A 22,874-nucleotide genomic window follows, 5' to 3' on the forward strand; every position below is an offset into this window, starting at 1 on the left:
AAAATGACGCGGACGTGGCTATTAAAAAATGCTGACGTAGCTATTGAAAAATGCTTACGTTGCAAATTCGAAGAGCCTAATTTTAAAGACTCCATTAGAGATGATATTAGATGAATGAGAGATTATTACATCTATACTTACCACTAATAAATACACACTTATTAGATTTACACCAACCAACACACTCTCCAGCTTAATAAATTCTTTGACTCAAATAAAAGGTACATGTATTATAATTAATAAATTCTTTGACTCAAATAAAAGGTACATGTATTATAATTAATCGGCTATCTTAATTGTCGAACAAACTTTATTTTATTTTATTTATTTTTATATATAAATGACATCTCACATAATTAAATAGTCTTTTTCAAGTAAGGCTGATACTATTGTGCCTTTAAAATATAAGTATTTTTATTTGTAAATATTAATCAATACTAGAATCAGCCTCACTATAGCAAGCTCTGCATACAAGTTTTAGGTGTTGTTCGATGAATTTGAATTTTAAGTGCTAGAAAACTTTTTAAGTGTTAGGTATTCAAACTATTTTATACTATCTGAATTTTAGGTGTCAGAAATTATTAAAATTCTTTGATTGTAATAGTATTGGATACATAAAGACTCAAACTATTCATTTTATAATTTAATATTTGGGGTCTCCGAGCAATTAGAAACTAGGCAATGGGTGGGGACACAATTTCACATTCTTTGTTAAGGTGCGTGGATTACCAAAACCCCTCATTTAAAATACAATTAATTTGCATATTAATTTTACTTATAGATTGTGCGCCATGAAATATTTAAATAAATCTTAATTTTGTGAAAAACCCAATTTAATTTTTCTTCGCGCCATGAAATATTTAAGTAAATGACATTCTCATGATTAGTCCATAGAAATATTGCTTTATAGTCCAGTCATGGTAGATGCAGTCTAAAATTATATGGTTTAATAAAATTAAGCTAGTATTTAGGTTTGGACAAACAGTGCATTTTGAGAATGAAAAAAAAAATGTTTTATACTAATTGAATAATTAAAATATAATATTTAAAAACATATTGTAATTTTGACCACCCTCTAATGTTTAAATTGTGACTTGAGGTGTGAACCCTTTTTTTATAAAAAAAACTCCACATAAATTGGTCTTCTATGTTGATCCATCGTATCACTTAATCTCCTCTAATTTTTAAATGAAAAATATTTTAAAATTTTTCTTTATGTTTTGTATTAGTTTTATTAATATATACTTTGTATTGATGGTCAGTTGTTGTCAAAGAAACAAATATTTGTTTGGCATTGGGAATCAATTATATCAAAGATATATTTTACGAAGAAAAATAAATCCCTTTTTTATTTCTCGGTAGGTCACACATCATCCTTAAAGCACACAACACCTCGAAACCAAACACACCCTTAAAGCTTTCAGCTTTTTCAATAAAGAACGTTGTCACGTGTCAGATGGTGATGATAAATAAATTATCCATTTTCTGCAAATGATACAAATAAATCAGATTGATAGCAGGGTGGAAGGAGATGGATGTCATTTCTCAGTTATATCTCTATAATATTATGCTATGCTATATTTACATATATATGTGCACGCGTATATATTCATATATATATATATATGAACTCGTTTGAATATTGGCTGAAAAAAATATTACTAATTTGACTTAATTGGATGATGTACTTTGTTAGACAACTCAATTTCAACTTTACTATGCAACCATCAATAAATAGGAATGAATTTATGCACAGTAAATACTCTCTGAATTTCTTTGGTGGCTTATAACCTGTTCTCTATAATTTTTTTCCACAATTTGGATATTAAGGCTTGGAACATTAAAAATATGTGTAGTGCTTCTATAATCTATAGTACCCATAAGTGACTATCTATGAAGCACAGACACGGGACATGGGTATGATTTGACATGACACGGATACGACGATATGACAAATTTCAAAAAAACAGGATACGGACGCGACAAGGATACGGTAATAAAATAATAATATAATTTATTGTTATATAAAAGAAATTATTCTTTTCTCAATTTCTCATTTATATTAAAAAATATAACCTATTTAAATTAGTCTCACCATACATTTCATATTTCTTTATTTATTTTTTATTTTTGAAAGATTAATCAATTAAATATAATAATACAGATAATTACGTGAGCTTTAGCTTGGGTTGAAAATATATGCAAGTAAACAAGCTTTAGTAAGCCCGTTACCGCAGTCAATATGCCCCAAAAAAAAGATTCAAAAAGTATGGCCACAGTAAGCCCAGAGAGACGGCCCATAGGGCAAACTAAGTTTTGAACTTTTAAAGCATTTAAGAACTTTTAGGTCACTCTATAGAAGCTGTAAAATTTCTGCCGCATCGAAGAGAGAGAGAGAGAGATGTCTCTACTCTGCTCTCTCTTCGCCTTCTTTTTCAATCACATGCTTTATCTTCCTTATCCTCTATTTCTCAAGATCTGCTCCATCAGATCCTTCTCTACCCTTCACATTCTCAAGTCCTCCAACGATGTGTAGATGATCTGAGCCAAGATTGTTATAGAGAATGGATATATGTATATATATATATATATATATATATACATACATATGCATACATATATATATATATCATATTCTTCTTTCTCTTTCAATTTTTTTTTTTTGAAGCTTGATCGACGTGTCCCTGAGATGTCCTGGCCGTGTCTGATCCAAAAAAATATATAAAATAATAGGGATAGCTTTAGCAAAATTGGTGGTGCCTGAATTGTCACCGGATTTAATACCAGGCCATTTTGTATAAAGACAGTGCTGGCCAAATCTGTTTATAAACCTTTCACACATGAAATCCATAGCCATCCCAAATAGTCTTGCCACAAGTCTGACACTCCATCTCGTAACACATTTTTGTAAATTCACACATTTCCTTCTCTTTCTTTGATTGGATTGGATTGAATTGAGTTGTTGTTTTGCAATAAATGAAGCAATCCTTTTATAGTACAATATATGTGAATATATTATTACTTCAAACATGCCATGTTTTTTTTTTTTTTTTTTTTTGGACCATGCAGGGGTTGACTGGGGTTCATTGACGTGTTGATTGACCAGACCCAAATAAAAAATTGGTTGCATGAGACCATTGACTCGGTGAGGTGTTACGATAAAAGACTGGTCTTAGGGTCCACAAGGTACGATTTAGATCGAATGAAAGTTTTTTGAGACCGCATCATTTATAATGGATTAATTATTTTTAAAATCAAATTAAATCATAATGCTCATGGAATTAAACCAAACTACTAAAATCGGATCGGTTTAATTTGGTTTCAGTTGATTTCCTTTTTATTTTATTTTTTAAAAATAAAATTTTTTATTTTTTCTTATATATAATACATCAACAGGTAATCGACAATATAGTATATATATTTATTATATATATGTTTTTTAATACAATTTGACAAAAGTCTATTCCACTTTAGTGTTTAAAGAACCAATAATTTCCTCTGAACCCTAATAGTTATGTTCTATTTTTGCCTTATTTGGTCTTTGCTAGCTTTCATCATGGCCTGAGAAAAGTTCAAAGTATACGGGAATTGAGTAAATTGGGAGTAGCTTTATTGAGAAAGGTGGGAAGGGGGTAGCTTTTGTCTAGCCAAAACTATAAGTTATATAACGGTTCGGACTGAGCCGATCCAGCAAGATCCCAAACCATGACTGGAATATAAAATTACGGTTTCATAATTTTGGGCCCAAGATCGTACCAAATTGCTATACAACTAGTCCAAATATAGTCCAGTTCAGTTCGATCCGATCCGATTTTTCAGTTTATTGAATTTTTTGAACACCTTATTCTTGGGCTTTAAGTTAATCCAAATATTTTAATTTGGACCTTGCTGGGATTGTTAAGACTTGGTTCATCGACGCGGTGTATTACTTGATTGAAAGTGACCGGTGAGGTCGCGCATTGGACTAACGGGGTCGGTCTAATCTAAGTCCATGCCTGACAAAGCCCAACTCATGCCCATGAGTTCAGGGGCAATTTTCATGTGAATGTAATAAATTAGTACTCTAAAAGAAAATCTAAAAGAAATATAAATTACAATTTTATTTTTTTATTTTTTTTAGTTACAATAGACATCTTATTTTTTTAATATAAAATAATATTTAAAATCTGATTATAAAAAAATATTCATAATAAGTGAATATAATTCAAGAGAACAGGGAGGAGGCAATAGAATATAATTTTTTCCCCTCAAATTGTGAGCTTCCAAAAGTAAGGTTGATAAATAGTGTTATGATCTTACATGTAAAATTTGTGAAAAACAAATATAAAAAAGTATTCTATGATTTTGATGTAGTAGATATTAATAAATGGAAAATTCAAAACTTTGCGTCATGCAGATGTTTGTGATGGATCCCCACTTGCCGGATTAATCGAATGTCGCAAAATCTATTTATTTTTTAAAATTATTGAATAAATTTCATTGTCTGTTCTAAATTATACTTATTATACGAAATCTAGGGCCCACTCTCCCCTTCTCCCTGTCACTTCGTTCGGATTTTGGTTCATAAAGTTTTTTTTATAATTTATTATCTAAAGTATTTTCATAATTTATTATGTGACCAAGAACTTTGTGTGATAATGAAATTAATTGAATATTTATTACTCATAATGAAATTGAATATGTAGGCTTGGGTGAAACATGTTCCTTGTCTAATGTTGTTGATTATGTTATGGAGTTGAGCTTTGCTGTCAATTTACTTAATTCAAGGTCCTAACCAGTTGGGCCAATCAGCCCAACAAAATTTACCAACTTGGGCCCAAAAAAAAAAAACGCAACTATATTTCAAAACTATGAGCATCTCTAATGAAAAATGTTATTTCTTTATGGTAAAGTTATATTTTAAGAGTAGCTATAGTTCCAAAATGTAATATTTTAGCAATTGTGCTTCAATGATACATTTCATTCAAAATGCTATTTTTTGATACAATATTATTTCAATGCATTATTCTTGCTTTTTCACGTGACTTTCCATCCCATGTCTGCACAAAAATCCAAAAAAGTCTTGGCATCTCAACATATGGTAACTTGCTATATATGAGAAAACTTTTGAGATTCTCATATTTTAAGAAGTTGTATAACACACCATTGGAGTGTATCAGCAAAAGAAGAGTTTGACAGTAGAGGTTGAAGATGCTCTAACAGGTCGAATTCGATAGTGAAAATTCTTAAACTCATCTCTCACTTAGAGCTCTGTCAGAGGTGCATTGACATCCAAACGTAAAGCTAATGTAAGTATAACTTTTTTGTCTAATATATTGAAGGGTTAATTACACGGACCACCCCTGTGACTTGCCATAATTATTGATATCCCCCCTATAATTTGAGAAATCACATTGATCTCTCTTAAAAATAAAACATTTCTACATATACCTCCCCTCCTAGTACGACCGTCAAATGAACTAACAGACCTGTCTAATTTACTAAAATGCCCTCAAATTGCTATTGTAAATGACCAAATTACCCCTACCTTCATATTATTGGAGAATTAAATATGATAAATCATAAAAATCACTTGCTCTTGCATATAAAGCAGAAATAAAATTTACAGAAAACTCGAACCATAGCTTGGAGGAGTGTAAACGCTTCTTGAAGACAGTCAAGGCCTCCCATAAGGTGCAAAGGATCGTGGTACTCTATCTCCGGGATTCAACCAAGTCTAGACTCGATCCAACCACAGTATATTTGCATGATACACTATTAAGTGCAACACTTAATCTTTTTTCAGAATGCTCAAATATGAAAAATATAAGAGAAAAATTCTAATTTTTTGTGATAAGAGAATTTGAGTATAAGTTCGGATTGAATTTCTCCATATTTCATGCATATTTTTTCTATATTTTTCATACTTGAATAAGGGAAGTTTGGTCTTATATAGACCTCAATCAAATCCCCATAAATGTGTTCAAATATCAAAATACATGAATGTATTTATCTAAGTTCATAATACAATTTTCAAGAAAACTTGGACCATAACTTGGAGGCATGTAAACGCTTTTTGAAGATAGCTTCCCATAAGGTGCAAGGGATCATGACAGCTTTATTTCCAAGATTCAACCAAGACTGGACTTGGTCCAACTATAATGTATTTGCACAATACACTATTGGGCATAGCACTTAATCTCTTTTAGGAATGTCAGAGTACGAAAGAATAGAAGAAAAAATTTCTATTTACAAAGAGTGAAGAAAACTCCAGTATGAGATGGGATTATTGTCGGGAAGAATGATTATGACAAATTATGAAAGTCACTTACACTTATATCTATAGCGGGGATTATTGTTGGGAAAAATAATTATGACAAATTATGAAAGTCACTGACACTTATATCTATAGCAGGGATTGAAATTTCAAAAAACTCAGATTATAACTTGAAGTACGTAAATAGTTCTTGAAGATAGTTGAAAAGGGACTATGACAACTCTGTATGTGGGATTCAACCAAGCCTGTACTTGTTCCGACCAAAGTGTGTTTTCACTGTTGGGTGCAGTAATTAAATCTCTTTTCAGAATGCCCAAATATGAAAAAATAAAAAGAAAATTTTAAACTCAAGTATGAGATGGGATTGAACTTGATCCACAGCTTCATTATCGTTCTCCATCACAAAGAGCCAACTACTAGTAATAATTGGTGCTGAACCAGTGGCATGTGACCGCTTGTGCCCACAAAGTGACGGAATGCCGGCCAATGAAACTTCCAACCGCCGTACAGCTCAATTTCAGCTCAAATTTTTTTTGGTAAATTATGAAAATTTGATGCACCCACATTCGAAGCAAAGGCTGTTCTTCATATTTAGAATTTTGTTAATTCTTTAAATTTATATGTAAAGATATGATTATGTGAATGTCTCTTCTAGAGATCGTCTTGAACTAAAAATTCAATCGAGTGACTTCCACAGTTTTCCAGGGTTTTGTAAACCCCTGTGCCCAAACAGTCACCTAACACACACGCAGTTTTATTGGCGAACAAGAACAAGAAGTAGAACTAGTAGAAGAAGAGGAGAAATCCCCAAATCACAGACTCAAAATCCAATTAATCAAGCAAGAATCGGAAATCATGAACATAGCCAAGCAGAGCTCCATCAAAACCCACTAAGATCTCTTCAACACCTAAGCCAATTGGCACCCACTCGCAGATGGATTTGCAATTCCTCTCCCTCCTTGATTCTCAAACAGTCCTCACTCCTCTCCAACCATTTATCTCCTCCTTCTCGCTCCTCTCCTCTCCCATCTCTACTCCCCTTCGCCGTCCGCCATCTGTGCACCAATCGCGATCCCATTTCCAGGTAACAACATCACACACACACACATGCATACTTATATGCGTTCATCTATCTATCTATGTCTATTGATTGTGTTTCTGCTATATTGATTTATTTAGTGACTAATGCGTGTGCCTTGTGTGAATTGGTGCGAGATTCCTCCTATCAATTTGGGGGACAATTGATATATACGGGTATATACTTTGTATATATGTGTGGTTTATGCATATATTAGGTTTCTGCTATTTTGAATTGCTTAGTAGTTTTTACTCGAGCTTGAATTTTGTGGTTTCTGCTTTGTTGAATTGCTTAATAATCTATGTAGACACACACACACATGTATATAGATTATGTTTCTGCTATATTGATTTATGTCAATTTGAGAAAAATATACTTGTATGCGAATGTATATTTGTATGTAGGTGTGGTTTATGCATATACATTAGGTTTCTTTTATGTTGGATTGCTTAGTAGTTCAAGGTAACAACAATACATACGTACATATATATATATGCAGACGTATATGCGTTCATATATATATATACACACACACACACATAGATTATGTTTTTGCTATATTGATTTGTTTAGTAGCTAATGCTTGTGCCTTTTGTGAATTGGTATGAGATTCCTTCTCATAAGTCTTGTCAATTTGAGTAACAATACATATGTCTGCGAATATATATGTTTGCATATATGTTTTGTTTATGTATATATTAGGTTTCTGTTGTGTTAAATTGTTTAGTAGTTTTTACTTAAGTTTAGATTTGTGGTTGTGAGAATAGGTATGAGATTGCACCTCCAATCAATTGGGGCATACGAATAGTACCTGAAGAGAAAGCTTATGTTGTGGAACAGTTTGGAAGGTATGTGAAGACTCTGACTCCTGGTATTCACTTAGTGGTTCCATTGGTGGATCGGATTGCGTATGTGCATTCTTTGAAAGAACAGGCGATTCCGATTCCGGAACAGTTTGTTATCACGAAGGATAATGTTCAAATCTTGATTGACGGAGTGCTTTATGTTAAGGTATGTTTCGCGTTTTTGTTCGATTTTTTGGATTTTCTGCTGGATTGGTGGATTGAAAGTTATTGATTGCAGATTGTGGACCCTCGGTTGGCATCCTATGGTGTTGAGAATCCATTGTATGCAGTTGTTCAGCTTGCACAGATCACTATGCGTAGTGAGCTTGGAAAGATTACACTTGACAGGACATTTGAGGAAAGGAACACTCTGAATGCGAAGATAGTGGTGAGGTTTCAGTAGATTTGATGAATTTCATAGTTGTCTGCCTTCTTTTGGGTAGTGGATTGTTTGAGCTCTGATTATGTTAGCATCGAGCATCAATTACTGCACCAATTACTGCACGAGTTCTTTGTTGTAGTCCCAATATCAACATTTGACATTGGGAGGTTGTTGATTATTTTAAGTACTCCATTGATTCAGTTTTTTAACTCATAGTATGGCGTCTTTTTTACATAGTGGACATATCATAAACCAAGCTATGGATAATGTTCTTTTATAATTTACAAGAAAAATTTATATTATTGAAACCATTGGATAATGCTCTTTTAAATTGTGAAAGGTACTTTTACTTATCAAAAAAAAAAAATGTGAAAGGTACTTTGAATTTTGAAGAAAGTAATTGAAATAAACTAAGACATTACCACAAATGTTCACCTACCGCATACCATATCTCAATAGATTCACATAATTTTTCTACTTTGTACGAACATCAAGAAGTGAACCACGGACTTCAATGGTTTATGGGAATTGTATGGTACTTGGGAAGATAATATTGCAAGTTTCTGCAATTGTATGTGAGACTCGTGGACATAATCATTCAGTGCACTGTGCACTTTATCTAGCGCGGGTAATGTGTGGTGCAGCTTTGTGAGAAGGAAGTGAATTTAATTTATAATAGGTGCTTATTACAAGTTGCCACACTTATCATTGTTTATGAATATACAGAGTTGAAACTATGTTGAAAGAGTTTGCATGGTGTATTTATTTGGTATATACTGACTTTGAATAAAAAGGGAATGAACTGAGCTGAGAGTGTGTTGAAAAAGTCTCCATGGTGATGATCTTAGTTAATGAGAGTATATTAGGGTAAAATGGTTAGTTTGAATTAAAAAAGTTTAAAAATAGTAAGTCTAAAAAGTCTAAAACTTATTATATGGAGTGTAAATTTAAAAATTAATATTAAGTATTTTAAAATAGTTAGTTTGATGCCAAGGGATACCAAAAATTGAACGAATTTGGTCAATCATTCTGAAGGAGGAAGAAGCTGAGGCAACGTTTTTATGATACAAAACACACACACACATATTCCGAATCTTCGAGTCTTATACGCCTTGCTTGCTCTTTATGCTGCAATCGGAATCATGTTTCTGTTCTAATGTTGTAGAACTTGATTAGCACCTTATTTAGTAGGTCATATCTACTCTGTATGGCAAGTATGTTGCAATTCAAGTTCATTATGGTTATATTTTTATCTTTTTTTTTAATTATATGCTTACAGTTAGTTAAGTTTAAACTGGTCTTGTTATCTCAGGTGGCCATCAATGAGACTGCAAAAGATTGGGGTCTGAAGTGCCTTCGTTATGATATAAGTAAGTGAACTTTTTGTCTAACTTTCTTCTTTTCTTTTTCTTCATTAATATTTTTCCTACAGTGCTTTCATATACAGTTCATTATCTTGTATTCTTTAGGGGAAATGATTCTTGATTCTGGAGTTAGGACAGCTATGGAGATGCAGGCAGAAGCTGAACACAAAAAGAGAGCTCTAGTTCTTGAATCAGAAGGTACTGTAGCCTTTTTTCCTGCCCCCTTTTATTTATTTTAAAATTTCAGTTCTGTCTGTGGTTGAATAATGGACTAATCTATGGATTGGAATCAGGGTTGTACTCTGATTCAGACAGTTATACCCCATAGGCTGATTTCTTATTTAATAGAGATGCGTATAATTTTTCATCACATGGCTTTGTAAATTCTTTCTTTGACAACTGAGAAGTAATTGTGACTCACATCAGTCTAACAAAAGGAGAGATATGTCTGATGTACATTTAGCATTTGCATTATGCAGGAACCCAACTAGGTCAAGCAAAAGAAAGTCTACGCACATATCCAAAAAACCCATCCCTCTTGACACGATCAACCTGGATACGCGTTTAAGAAAGAATCTCTAAAATCCATAGCAACCAAGAAGATTCTTCTATTTACTTTCCAAATGCAACACAACATGCATTAAGTTGATTATCTAACAAAATTAAAATTATAAGGTCCTGGCAATGCCAACTCCCATAACAGTACACCAACTACGAAGGCAGGATCTAGAAATGCCTCATAAGTGGAAAGAAAGAGTTACCAAATCTCTATAGCATCTAGTAATTGGATGTGCAAATGTTTCACTGATTTCACCTTATTTCTTTGCATCTAACACCCGTTAGGAATCATCCAACCTCCATTAATCAAGTGACCTGATATCAAAATCTTATGTCATCGTCCAAGCCAAGAGGTTACATTTAAAAGTGCAGTTGACCTATTAATCCTCCTGATGTGAACATTTTTATTAGTCAAGCAGCCTTAGCATATTCAACAAAGATTTTGCCCCCAAATGGGACTATTGTACTTTATCTCCAAGCTAATTAATTTTAGCCATTTCCCACCATCTTAAAAGTACAGAGTTTGTCAAGAAAAGATTCCACCTCATTCAACCACATAATTTTGGCTTCTAACGAAGGGAAGTTAACAAACCTATTGTGATGTGGCCCGAATTTTGTTTCGGCCTGGGCCGTGTTGTGACCCGGTTTTGAATCGTTTTTCCACCTGAGGGCCTTGGACCCTGTTTAGGACTCTCAGGTAGCTTAGTATATAAGGGCGTTTAGGGTTTGTAATGGGATATGCGAGAACACTGAAAATTGCAGGAAGAGATTGAGAGAGAGAGAGCTAGGGTTTGGTGGTTGCAACTTTAGACTCCTGATTTTTGCTTAGTGAAATCTTTCGCCGGATCTTCATTGTGGATGTAGGCTTTACGCCGAACCATGTAAATCTTTGTGTCCTTTGTGTGGCGTGTTTACTTTTCAGCTTGATTCTTGATTTGTTTTTTGGTTTACGGCATTTGTCGTAACACCTATTATACCAATGAATGTTGTTTCCAGAGTCTTTTTTCCTCTTATATTCTTGATTACTGGTGAATTATATTTAACAAGAGACGACAGGCACATATTAGTATTGCTGATGGGAAAAAGTATTCAGTGATCCTTGCATCAGAAGGTTAGTTTTCATGATTTTATAATTAACCGTGCGGAAGGATAGTTTTCATGATTTCATCAATTTAGTTATAGCTTCCTCATTTCATCAATTTAGTTATATCAAAATCTTATGTCATCGTCCAAGCCAAGAGGTTACATTTAAAAGTGCAGTTGACCTATTAATCCTCCTGATGTGAACATTTTTATTAGTCAAGCAGCCTTAGCACATTCAACAAAGATTTTGCCCCCAAATGGGACCATTGTACTTTATCTCCAAGCTAATTAATTTTAGCCATTTCCCACCGCCTTAAAAGTACAGAGTTTGTCAAGAAAAGATTCCACCTCATTCAACCACATAATTTTGGCTTCTAACGAAGGGAAGTTAACAAACCTACTGTGATGTGGCCCGAATTTTGTTTTGGCCTGGGCCGTGTTGTGACCCGGTTTTGAATCGTTTTTCCACTTGAGGGCCTTGGACCCTATTTAGGACTCTCATGTGGCCTAGTATATAAGGGCGTTTAGGGTTTGTAGTGGGATATGCGAGAACACTGAAAATTGCAGGAAGAGATTGAGAGAGAGAGAGCTAGGGTTTGGTGGTTGCAACTTTAGACTCCTGATTTTTGCTTAGTGAAATCTTTCGCCGGATCTTCATTGTGGATGTAGGCTTTACGCCGAACCATGTAAATCTTTGTGTCCTTTGTGTGGCGTGTTTACTTTTCAGCTTGATTCTTGATTTGTTTTTTGGTTTACGGCATTTGTCGTAACACCTATTATACCAATGAATGTTGTTTCCAGAGTCTTTTTTCCTCTTATATTCTTGATTACTGGTGAATTATATTTAACAAGAGACGACAGGCACATATTAGTATTGCTGATGGGAAAAAGTATTCAGTGATCCTTGCATCAGAAGGTTAGTTTTCATGATTTTATAATTAACCGTGCGGAAGGATAGTTTTCATGATTTCATCAATTTAGTTATAGCTTCCTCATTTCATCAATTTAGTTATATCAAAATCTTATGTCATCGTCCAAGCCAAGAGGTTACATTTAAAAGTGCAGTTGACCTATTAATCCTCCTGATGTGAATATTTTTATTAGTCAAGCAGCCTTAGCACATTCAACAAAGATTTTGCCCCCAAATGGGACCATTGTACTTTATCTCCAAGCTAATTAATTTTAGCCATTTCCCACCGCCTTAAAAGTACAGAGTTTGTCAAGAAAAGATTCCACCTCATTCAACCACATAATTTTGGCTTCTAACGAAGGGAAGTTAACAAACCTACTGTGATGTGGCCCGAATTTTGTTTTGGCCTGGGCCGTGTTGTGACCCGGTTTTGAATCGTTTTTCCACTTGAGGGCCTTGGACCCTATTTAGGACTCTCATGTGGCCTAGTATATAAGGGCGTTTAGGGTTTGTAGTGGGATATGCGAGAACACTGAAAATTGCAGGAAGAGATTGAGAGAGAGAGAGCTAGGGTTTGGTGGTTGCAACTTTAGACTCCTGATTTTTGCTTAGTGAAATCTTTCGCCGGATCTTCATTGTGGATGTAGGCTTTACGCCGAACCATGTAAATCTTTGTGTCCTTTGTGTGTGGCGTGTTTACTTTTCAGCTTGATTCTTGATTTGTTTTTTGGTTTACGGCATTTGTCGTAACACCTATTATACCAATGAATGTTGTTTCCAGAGTCTTTTTTCCTCTTATATTCTTGATTACTGGTGAATTATATTTAACAAGAGACGACAGGCACATATTAATATTGCTGATGGGAAAAAGTATTCAGTGATCCTTGCATCAGAAGGTTAGTTTTCATGATTTTATAATTAACCGCGCGGAAGGATAGTTTTCATGATTTCATCAATTTAGTTATAGCTTCCTCATTTCATCAATTTAGTTATATCAAAATCTTATGTCATCGTCCAAGCCAAGAGGTTACACTTAAAAGTGCAGTTGACCTATTAATCCTCCTGATGTGAACATTTTTATTAGTCAAGCAGCCTTAGCATATTCAACAAAGATTTTGCCCCCAAATGGGACCATTGTACTTTATCTCCAAGCTAATTAATTTTAGCCATTTCCCACTGCCTTAAAAGTACAGAGTTTGTCAAGAAAAGATTCCACCTCATTCAACCACATAATTTTGGCTTCTAACGAAGGGAAGTTAACAAACCTATTGTGATGTGGCCCGAATTTTGTTTCGGCCTGGGCCGTGTTGTGACCCGGTTTTGAATCGTTTTTCCACCTGAGGACCTTGGACCCTATGTAGGACTCTCATGTAGCCTAGTATATAAGGGCGTTTAGGGTTTGTAGTGGGATATGCGAGAACACTGAAAATTGCAGGAAGAGATTGAGAGAGAGAGAGCTAGGGTTTGGTGGTTGCAACTTTAGACTCCTGATTTTTGCTTAGTGAAATCTTTCGCCGGATCTTCATTGTGGATGTAGGCTTTACGCCGAACCATAAAAATCTTTGTGTCCTTTGTGTGTGGCGTGTTTACTTTTCAGCTTGATTCTTGATTTGTTTTTTGGTTTACGGCATTTGTCGTAACACCTATTATACCAATGAATGTTGTTTCCAGAGTCTTTTTTCCTCTTATATTCTTGATTACTGGTGAATTATATTTAACAGGAGAACGATAGGCACAAATTAATATTGCTGATGGGAAAAAGTATTCATTGATCCTTGCATCAGAAGGTTAGTTTCATGATTTTATAATTAACCGTGCGGAAGGATAGTTTTCATGATTTCATCAATTTAGTTATAGCTTCCTCATTTAATTTTTAATTTAACCACCATAGAGCAGCAGTGATTGGCTAGCTATATCTATATGTAGTGTTGGACATAATTAACTGTTGATTATTCAGTAGACATTTCTAAAAAATAGTGGTGAACTTTATGTAGATGTCAATTTGTGGAGCGCTTTATGTTCAATGATGCTCTAGTCCTATATATTCTTGACCCTGCAACTGTTCTCTACTAGCCTATCCTGCAATCTTTCTGTATTAGCTTATCCATATTATTTGGATAATTCAAAGGATTATGTTGATGTTGATGCGTCTGCAGTATTGTTGCTCCACCTCTTATATATCCTCCACTCATTGACAATTTTTTCAATTCTTCTGTGAAATCAGTAGAAGCATCAGCTATCTTTGCCAGGGCACAAGCAACAGTGATGGTGTCAGAGGCCCTTAAAGAGCATGGTGGAGTAGAGGTAATGATCTTCATTACTCTTGATTGCATGTATGGTGTGTTGGGATTTCATACCTTGCATAAGTCTTTCATATTTTACTAACTTGCAGAAATTCCTCATCTTTAACTGTAGAACTTTTCCATGTGATTGGGCTACAAGTTGACTACAGCATTTTAAATTGATGTTTTAGTTTTTTGGAAATTTAGTTGTTGTACACGGTAACCTGGCTTTGCAGCCTGTAATACGTCTAAATTTATCCGTTAGTATAAATAGTGATTGTTATGATATATGCATATGTGATTGATTAGATGCATTTACCGACACACCGCAATTGCCCATGACAACTGTTATGTGGGGTTCTTACTTTCTGGAGTGAATTGCTGTAAGTCTTGGTCTCTCTCTCTCTCTCTCAGCAAGTGCATGATGTTTCAGGGAGGATTCTCAGTATATTACTTGGCTGGCTGGTAGTTCGTTTTATATCACTTATATTCCGAATGACTAAACTATGAAAATGGTAATTTCTGTTGCAATAATAAAAACAGTCGATACCCAGAATAAAATAAAACTCAAGTAGGTGAACACATTGATACAAGTCGACTATATTGGGTTGATGGTTTTTTGGAAATTTAGTTGATGTACATGGTAACCTTACTTTGCAGCTTGTGATACATCTAAATTGATCTGACAATATATATAGTGGTGGTTATGATATTTGTATTTGTGATTAGTTGCATTTACTGACACCACAATTGCCCATGACAACTGTTATGTGGGGTTTTTAGTTTTTACTTTCAAGATTGAACTGCAGTAACTCTTGGCCATTCTCTCTCTCTCTTTTGGCAAGTGCGTGGTGTTTGAGGGAGTATATCACTTAGCTGGCTGGCAGTTTGCTTTATATTACTATCATTCTGGATGACTAAACTATGAATAGGGTTATTTCTATTGCAATAATAAAATCAGTTGATACCCAGAATAAGATAAAACACAAATTGGTGAACACATTGATACAGTTTTGCAATAGGTTGTGAGCATTCTAAATTCTAGTTTGTTGGCAATAGATGCTCTCACTGCCATCAGCAATTTTCAGGAGGTGTTCCATTCAGTGTTTTTTCCTTATGGAAGTTTCCTACCCTCCTTTCTCAAGAACTTATCCATCAAAATCCACAGGACAGCATTCTAGTGAAACAGAAGGTACTTGTGGCAGGAGTTTTGAATAGCTTTACAGCCAGCCTACGAATTTTCTCTCTCTCTCTCTGTCTCTCTCTATTGGAAGAGTGATTTGGATTATTTTTCCCCCCTTCTGGCTCTCATCCAAGTGCATTCTTAAAAATATTCTGTATTTTATTTGGTTGATTTAAGTCAAATTTTTCTTACACTATCACACATTTTGTTATTTACTTTTGTTCTTGTTACACGACGTCTATTGGGACAAAATGGTTATTGCAAGTTTCTGGTAGTTTCGATAACAATGTTACACATTGGAGTTGCATCTTTCTGCATGCTGTCCCTTTACATCTACAAAATGTAGTTATGCCAATCAGTCTGTGTCAGCCATTGCATGCCTTCCTTGGGAATTCATAGTGTTTCCTTCTTTTCTGCAATTTGCGGAGTTTCACTGTTTCTTGCCCTTTCCTCACTTGAAATGTGTTGTCACTACTTTACATATGCAATCTGTCAGGTCTTCACCTCTTTGGTAAAAACTGTGCTTTTGATATTGTTTAAAGATGTACAAAGAATATGGTATGTCATTTGCAAAAGCTCAGACATGAATTATTGAGTCTAAATTTATTTGCATATACTGAAATATTCTTTATTTACGAAGCTCGTATTTGATATGCATTAAGGCTCGTGATTGTGGTTGGATTTGCAGCCAGCATGTCTAAGAATGGCAGGGGAATACCTCCACGCATTCTGCAATATAGCCGAAGAGGTTAAGCCCGGACCTATTTTAAGATTGTATCATATTATTGGTTTTGATGCTTAATGACCAAAGCGTTTGATTTCTATTTTCCTTCTTCGTCTTCTCGGGGCATAACAATGTCGCTTCCTACAAATACTACAGATCTTGCCAACGCAATGGCTGTAGCTCTCCAGATGTATAAGAATGTGATTGGTGCCGAGTCTGCTGGCAATGCGCTTCATCAGATCCCCCCCCCCCCCCCCCCCCCAAGAATATGAAGGAAAGATGAAGAATATTACTACTCCCTCGGATGAAAGTAGGAATGAGAGTAAAGCATCTAATGTAGACCCTGTAGGTGAACTGACGTTTTCCCTCCAGAGCTCCAAGAAGGATAATCAAAGCTCATCAATGCAACTGAGCTCATTCAGTAATGGAAAGGTTTATTGTGCTTTTCGGTTGTGTTAGCTTTGTAGACTTTTAGATCATACGGCCTTTCTTTTTCTAATTCGGAATCACTGCCGGGTTTTTTGGTTGGACAGTTCCGTGCTGACAAGCATTAGACAATGGGAAAGTAAGTTCAAGTCTATGCCTCCCAAAACTTGGCTTAAGCTGGTCTAATTCTGGGCTTTTCTTTTTCTTTTTTCTTTTTAAGAGTGAATTCTTATTGCACATGCGCTGTGGAGGTGAATATGATGTCATTTTGGTAACTATTACAAGATTTAGAGGAAGAAGGAATTGAACAATATTCGAAAGCAACGTTTTGTTTTTTGCCAACTCTTTATGGATTCTCCTTTTTGCCCAGATTAACAGGGAAGACTTGTTTAATTGAAGTTTGCTCGTGTGGTTTGATATTGTCTATATAGACTGCTACAGTGTAGTGTGAACCGTGTGATGCTGGTTAGTCCGCCATCATAGAGTTTAGGTGTAGCGGAATGGCAACTGTTTTGATGCGAGTCAGCCCGTCATCCCCCACTGTACAGCCGGACGCTAAATAATTTACAATTTTTCGGATTCAAAACGATTTTCTGTTTTGCCAGCACCATTACTTGTCTAGGGAGCAAAGTCCTTACCATTTTTTAGGTGTAGTGTTTCATGTTAAGCACTAGTTAATGTGAGAGCGATTTCATGATGACTTCATTATTTTTGGTTTGGTCTTGTATGATCAAGTAAATGGTATTCATTATATTGCTCAAATTACTGGTGTGAAATGTGATTGTCTTGTGTTGCTAGAAAAACTGTTTTCTTTTTTAAGTGGTAGAAAGCTTCTGATTGTATTATCCTCCAAGTTGAGCGTAAATTTATAAGGTTGTGATGAGAATTGCAATCAGAAATTAATTTATAAGGTTGGGAGCAAAGTCCTCTCCAATTTTTTCCCCCACAATATTAAAGTCACAAGCTCATTCGAGAAAGTACTTTCATGTTCATTAATGTGAGAGACTTCGGTATTTTTAGTTGGCAAAAATGCAAAAAACCCTCCTGAACTATTAGAAATCGGCAATTTACCCCCCTGGACTAAAAAAATGAACAAGTCAGTACCACAACTATCCAAATCGTACAAATTAACCCCTGAAACGCAATTCCGGTCACTTTCCGGCCGACCTCAATGTAGATTTACAAAACTACCCATCGTAATTAAGAAAAAAAAATACGAAAATAAATAATAAGAGTGAAATACCGTGAATGCCCTTCATGGATATACACTTAGTTTTCCCAAACGTTGCCTAAGTGTTGAAGTTGTAACCCTGTCGGTGCTTAGAGAAGAGAAGATGCAAGGTCGCGAATCTAGGGCTTTTAAGTGCGATGAAGACTAAGGGTCTCTGAACTACGATTTGAAGGAGTTATTTTGTGGTTTTGGTGTTTTGTATTAAAGATTGAAGAAATCTTAAGTCTCGGAATCGATCGTGCAAGAAAGAGGGTTGAATCATAAGTGTGCTTACTATTCTAAAAGTGCAATTTACTTTCAAAATAGCTACTTTATGTATTATTTTCATGTTATTTTGATGTTATTGTTTGTTAGGGTTTCTGAATACTAAGTGTCACTAAATTTCTAGGGTTTCTGACATTTTTTCTATTAAGGGTTTATAGTAGAAATTTTTGCATGGGTATGGACTTTGTTTTATATTGTGATTGTTGGTAGGGTTTCCGAAATCTTGATTTCAACCTTTTATAATGCATGAATATATATATATATATATATATATATATATATATATTATACTGTCAGCACAATAATTGAGATATTGGCAAACATGTGCGTATTTTTTGTCTATATAATATACATCGGTCATTATAATGCATGAATTCTTTTGGATTTTAATGGTTTTTTTGGTACTGTCAGCACAATAATTGGATTTTTTTGGTACTGCCTTTATATTTCTTAAAGTGTATTGACCCCACTGTGTGTCATTGTGTTGTGCTTTTGGGGTTTGGTTCTTGCTTTTTGTCCATGTGTTGCAGTTGTTGTCATTGTCTTGTATTTGTCATCTACATAGTTTATTGCATAAGTAGGTCATTGCCTTCTGTTTTGTTAATTTTAATTGCAATGCTAATTAATTAATTTTGTTTTTTTGTTAACAGATCATGTCTAGGTTAGTTAGTTTGGAGGTACACCATGGAGGATCTTTTGAGGGCACACCCCTTAATTATACAGGTGGCACTGTAACTTTGATTCATAATATAGATCTGGATTACTTAAATTATTTTGATCTGAATCGTGTGGTGAAGAAGCTTGGGTATGATGCTATGAGGATTGAATTATATTATAGGAATCCAATGGTGAGCAGTGATGAAGGGATTAAACAAATATTAAAGGATGAAGATGTTTTGGGTTGCATTACTTGTCATCAGAGGTTTAGTTTAATTAAAATGTTCATCATCTCACCTAATATTGAAGTGGTTGATGGGGAGGGGGATAGATCAAAGCATGCTGAGTGGGAAGATGAAATCCTAGAATGGGCTACTGAGGTGGCAAATGATAATGTTGAGTTGTCAATGAACAATGGTGATGGGGAACAAGCTTTAATTGATGCTGAGATAGAAGATGGTGAGATAGAGCATGGGTATGATGCTGAAATAGAAGATACTGAGATAGAGCATGGGTATGATGCTGAGATGGAAGGTGCTGACATGGGACATCTAGATGATGAGGTAGAGGCTACTAATGTTGAGATGGAAGATGAAATGGCACATGAAGATGGTGAGGTGGAGTCTACTGTTGATGAGATGGAAGAAGAAATGGCACATGAAAATGGTGAGGTGGAGCCTACTGTTGCTGAGAACAATGAACATGCCAATTCTGGGGTGGATCTTGATGACCTTGATCTGCATGAGAGGGAATACAATTTTTCTGACATTGAATCAACATATGCTCCAAGTGATGAGTTTCAAAGTTTAAAGGGCTCATCTAAAGATGAAGATGAGGAAGAGAATAATGACGGAGGCCGGCAGAATCCAAGGGTTACTGGCTTTGAAGTGGGAAAAAAAATATGAATCAACAGAAAAGTTCAGAGTGGACTTGAGGGCTCATGCTATCAGTGAGAAGTATGACATTAGATTTGTGAAGAATGAACGAGAAAGAGTTACTGCCAAATGTGCTTCTGATTGTGGGTGGAGGATACATGCATCAATTAACACTGAAGATGGCAGTTTTGAGATAAAGACATTCAAATCAACTCATCATTGCTCTTATACTAAAATTAACAAGCAAGCATCATCTTCTTTCTTGGCAAAAAAATACATGGAGACCTTGAGGGATGAACCTGCATGGAAGACTGGTGCAATGAAGAAGGCTATTTTGAGGGATTTGGATGTGATTGTTTCTAGCTCCAAGGTTTATAGAGCAAAGAAGAAGGCAGTCTCACACATTGAGGGGAACCATGGGTTACAATTCAGAAGAGCTAGAAACTACTGCCATCTAGTTCAATCTACAAACCCTGGTAGCATTGCAGTCACCACTATTGACAGACCAACACTTGAAGAGCCTGCAAGATTTGAAGGGTTATTCATTTGTTTTGAAGCAATGAGTAAAGGTTTTTTAGAAGGGTGCAGACCATTCATTGGACTGGATGGATGTTTTTTGAAGGGTCCTTACAAAGGCCAACTGTTAAGTGCACTTGGGAGGGATGGAGACAATGGGATTTTTCCTATTGCTTTTGCTGTGGTAAGATCTGAAACAAAGCAGTCATGGAAGTGGTTCATGGAACAACTAGAGAAGGCTTTGGGTCCATTACATCGGTTTACATTTATGTCTGACAGACAGAAGGTAATAATTTAATTTAAATTTAATTTATGTTTTTTTTAATGTATGTTTGTTTCCATGTTCATTTAATTAATGTTTATATGTTTCTTTCTTTGATAGGAATTAGTTGACACTTTTGCAGACATGTTGCATGGTTGTCATCATAGATATTGTGTAAAACACATGTATGAAAATTTCAAAAAGAAGTTTAAGGGGGTGAAGTTAAGAAATGAGATGTGGAATGCATCACGTGCACTTACTGAGAGTGTATTTAAGTATCACATGCAGATTATAAAGAACATTGATAAGAGAGCCTATGAGTGGCTTGCAAATGTGCCTCCTAGGTTATGGTCAAGGCATAAATTTGAGGATAATTCAAAGTGTGATTTAGTTGTCAACAATCTCGCTGAGACATGGAATGTCAACATTGGTGATGCTAGGGATAAACCACTCATTACTATGTTGGAGTGGATTCGTAGTTATTTGATGCATCGCAATCAGTCCAGAAGGCAGTGGATTCAGAATCAGACTGGGTTGTTGTGCCCTACCATAGCAACTGACTTGAAGAATATAATGGATGACTGCAGACATTGTAGTACCACAAAGGCAGGTGATGATATTTTTGAGGTTTACTATAAAGGTGTTAATGAGGGTGTTAACTTGTCAAATAGAACATGTAGCTGTCGAGAATGGGATGTGAAAGGTATACCATGCATTCATGCCATTGCATGTATAATATCTGAAAGGGGGCAGCCTGAGAATTATGTGGACAGTTTTTATCATAGGGAGACTTATTTCAGGACAGATTACCATATTATATACCCTATGCCCCTTAGGAACTTGCAACGAGAAGTTGGCACTGATCCTATACACCCACCTATTGTTAAGCCTGTAACTGGTAGGCCTAAAAAGGTAAGAAAAAAAGGCAATTGGTGAGGTTAGTAAACCTGGTGTTGCTAGCAGAAAAAAAAAGTATCTAAGGTGTGGAAGATGTGGGGAGATAGCCCACAACACTAGGACTTGCAAGGCAACTGAGGCAATACCTAAGAAAAAAGGTCAAGTAAAAGGTAAAAGAGGTAGATCTCGATTGCCTGTTGTTTCTAGTGTACCTGCTGTACTGCCAGACCATATAGATATACAAAATGAAGCTGATGCAAGAGGAAGAGGAGCTGGTGGTAATAAAGCTGATGAAAGAGGAAGAGGAGCTGGAGGTAATGAAGCTAATGGAAGAGGAAGATGAGCTGGAGGTGGTGCAAAAGAAAGAGAAGCTGAAGGTAGTGCAAGAAGAAGAAGGCTTGGAAGGGTTATAGCTGCCACTGAAAGGCAACTATAGGAGGTATATTGTTTAAATTATTGTATGTTCTCATAGTTTATTATGATTTCACAATTGTAGTAATATTTATCTTCATTTTTTTTATTTTTTTTTTTTACTTAGGTCATTACAATACCATCAAGATATGGGACTATGCTGAACAATTTGAGGAGTAGCCAACCATCATCATCATTAGTTGACTTGAATGTCCTATGGAGTAGTCAAGCATCATCATCATCAGGAAGGTATATATATTTAAATTGATTTCCATAGTAGTGAAGTTCATTATCTCACTGTAATTCCAATGTTGTTAATATTTTCTTATGGCAGACCCACTACAATGGATCCAAGACTTTAGGCACTATTGGGTTTAGAGTATGCAGCTGATATTTTGGTCTATTTTGGTAGATGGCAACATACAACTTTTGGTAGATGGCAACATACAACTTTTAATCCCAATGTTGTTTTTTGCTGTGTTTTGGGGTATCTAGGGTAGATGAACAGTGTTATGGAAAAAAACAGCTTTTTTATTTTGGTATGTTTTGGTCTGTGATGGTACAATGGTTTATATTTGTGATTGTACAACGGTTTATATTTCTTGTGTTATAATGGTTTATTAATTATGACAGGTCTGTGCAGTTGTGTTCTTTTATTGCAGTTGTGTGA

General features: G+C 35.2%; 2 protein-coding genes, 1 long non-coding RNA gene and 1 pseudogene across 3 annotated transcripts; all 4 read left to right on the forward strand.

The window, feature by feature from the left end:
- Window positions 1-681: 681 nt before the first annotated feature.
- On the forward strand, window positions 682-20,295 carry LOC132272529 (uncharacterized; annotated as a pseudogene).
- Window positions 16,924-17,404, forward strand: LOC132273742 (uncharacterized). Its single transcript, XR_009470233.1, has 2 exons — window positions 16,924-17,097; window positions 17,199-17,404. It is a non-coding gene; the product is annotated as an uncharacterized LOC132273742 (long non-coding RNA).
- On the forward strand, window positions 20,259-21,136 carry LOC132273741 (uncharacterized). The gene is made up of 2 exons (XM_059774790.1): window positions 20,259-20,920; window positions 21,039-21,136. The coding sequence occupies exons 1-2, from the start codon at window positions 20,396-20,398 to the stop codon at window positions 21,072-21,074; spliced, it is 561 nt and encodes a 186-aa protein (XP_059630773.1). The 5' UTR covers window positions 20,259-20,395; the 3' UTR covers window positions 21,075-21,136.
- On the forward strand, window positions 21,080-22,874 carry LOC132272530 (uncharacterized). The gene is made up of 4 exons (XM_059773660.1): window positions 21,080-21,808; window positions 22,030-22,170; window positions 22,332-22,453; window positions 22,838-22,874. Exons 1-4 carry the CDS (start codon window positions 21,080-21,082, stop codon window positions 22,872-22,874), a joined length of 1,029 nt encoding a protein of 342 aa, XP_059629643.1.

This window comes from Cornus florida, unplaced genomic scaffold (genome assembly GCF_030987335.1).
Source record: "Cornus florida cultivar Cherokee Brave unplaced genomic scaffold, ASM3098733v1 CherokeeBrave_3.0.0_Hap2_Chr09, whole genome shotgun sequence".
In the NCBI taxonomy this organism is placed as follows: domain Eukaryota; kingdom Viridiplantae; phylum Streptophyta; class Magnoliopsida; order Cornales; family Cornaceae; genus Cornus; species Cornus florida.

What these genes read in the sequence shown, in the direction of transcription:
- LOC132272530 (XM_059773660.1), top strand. Translation starts at nt 21,080, where the DNA reads ATGTATGAAAATTTCAAAAAGAAGTTTAAGGGGGTGAAGTTAAGAAAT. An exon ending in TAACTGGTAGGCCTAAAAAG is followed by an intron (nt 21,809 to 22,029) that starts GTAAGAAAAAAA and finishes CAGACCATATAG; the next exon opens with ATATACAAAATGAAGCTGAT. An exon ending in GCATCATCATCATCAGGAAG is followed by an intron (nt 22,454 to 22,837) that starts GTATATATATTT and finishes TAATTATGACAG; the next exon opens with GTCTGTGCAGTTGTGTTCTT.
- LOC132273741 (XM_059774790.1), top strand. Translation starts at nt 20,396, where the DNA reads ATGGAGACCTTGAGGGATGAACCTGCATGGAAGACTGGTGCAATGAAG. An exon ending in TTATGTCTGACAGACAGAAG is followed by an intron (nt 20,921 to 21,038) that starts GTAATAATTTAA and finishes ACACTTTTGCAG; the next exon opens with ACATGTTGCATGGTTGTCAT.